This window comes from Poecilia latipinna, unplaced genomic scaffold, assembly GCF_001443285.1.
Source record: "Poecilia latipinna isolate Pla-1442-1.1 unplaced genomic scaffold, P_latipinna-1.0 Scaffold1332, whole genome shotgun sequence".
NCBI lineage: Eukaryota > Metazoa > Chordata > Actinopteri > Cyprinodontiformes > Poeciliidae > Poecilia > Poecilia latipinna.
Genome location: NW_015113948.1, coordinates 6,178 through 7,728, shown reverse-complemented (window position 1 = coordinate 7,728; position 1,551 = coordinate 6,178). Strand labels below are relative to the sequence as shown.

The 1,551-nt window shown below is 33.3% G+C and overlaps 1 protein-coding gene across 1 annotated transcript in view; it reads right to left on the bottom strand.

Annotated features, from left to right (window-relative positions):
* Positions 1-1,239, bottom strand: part of LOC106961756 (acyl-coenzyme A thioesterase 1-like) — a 12,920-nt gene extending 11,681 nt beyond the window's left edge. Inside the window, exon 1 of the mRNA XM_015055715.1 lies at positions 1,192-1,239. Within this exon, the coding sequence (XP_014911201.1) occupies positions 1,192-1,237 (46 nt within the window). The 5' untranslated portion in view covers positions 1,238-1,239. The remainder of the gene's footprint in view (positions 1-1,191) is intronic.
* Positions 1,240-1,551: the final 312 nt, after the last annotated feature.

Below are 1,551 nucleotides of genomic sequence, written 5' to 3'. Positions count from 1 at the left end.
CACTTTTCTGTTTTGCCATCGTTTTTTTCCTCTTTACTTGTTTTTTGTTGAAATTTTAAAGATAAGCATTGGCAGCTTAACTGGTAAAAGGATTTTACCAGTTTCCTGTTTGCAGGTTCTCTCCTGGCTCCTGGCTTCCTGCCATAGTCTAAAATCATGACGTTTGGTTAATTGGTCTCTCTAAGTTCTCCTTAGGTGTGAGTAAAAAAAAAAGAAAAAAAAAAGAAAAAAAAAAGTGAATTAATACCAAAAATTAATGTTGTGTTAGGGTTAGGGTTAGTTTCTCTCCAGGTCTCCCAGCTTCCTCTCACAATCCAAAAAGATTTTAGATGGATTCAAATTTTCAAGATGTAAACTTGTTTATAATATTATTATTACGAATATTACTATTATTAATATTCATATAATAATAAAATTATGTATAATATATATTCTATGTAATATAATACGTATCTATATATTATATTACTATGTAATATAATATGTATGTGTATATAAACCCCAAGCAACACAGCTGCAGAAATCTATCAGGAGATTAGATTGTTGCGGTCAATTTCTACATTTTGGTGGAGAAGCTAATTAAAAACTCTTAGGAAGCTTATTTAAAAATATATTATTAACAGGTATGTGATGTAAAGCCCTCTTTGACAAAGTCAGCGTTAAAGTGTCATTAAGTCTCAGACATGACGCATAATTTCGAGTTACAAAACAAATGTGATTCAAATTATAATTTAAATTCTCTCTAAATATAGGTTAAAGGTCAGTGGGTAACAGAGCGAACTCCTGTTGCTAAAGACTCACAGGCAATACATGATGAATGTTTAAGCTTACTGTAAGCAAATGAATAACAGTGATGAGTGTATATTTACAACGCGAAGACATAGTTTGGGACTTTATTTACAGCCGAATTGTAGAAACATCTAAGCAAAAATAGGCAAAACTTTTCACTTTTTAAATTTATTTTGTGGCTATTGGAAAAACAAAATTAATTGTAAATTTCTTACGTCTGTAATCACACAAATATGTTTTCTTTTAGACGAATGTTGGAATCATTTACTTATCTTTTTGACAGTTATTTACGCTATATTTGCCTTCCATGCTAATATTTTGTGATAAAACAAACGTGACCGAACTTACCTATGAGTGGGACGTGTTTAGGTGCAGATGTCAGTTGTGACGAGAATTACTTACCCGATAGCTTGACTCCGTTTAACCATAGACATATGTCCATAGACATCAATACGTGTACTGAGTCCTACGTAACAGCGTCAGCCATCTTCTATGTGGCAGCAGAGCAATCGGAGCTCCTTAAGTCCTGTGCTGTGTGGACTTGTTTCAACCGTTTTACGATACAATCTGGATTCATTAGGATTACCTTCCCCAGGTAAGGATGAAAGATCAGAATTACTTGACTTTGCAGCCAGAAATTCGCTTCTAAACAACCGAAAAATATTTCCTATGTAGCTTAATTGGCCCGAAATAACCGCTGATTGTTAGCGTAGCAGCTAACGTTTTCATACTGTTTTCTAATGAGAGAGAGGTGATGAAAAA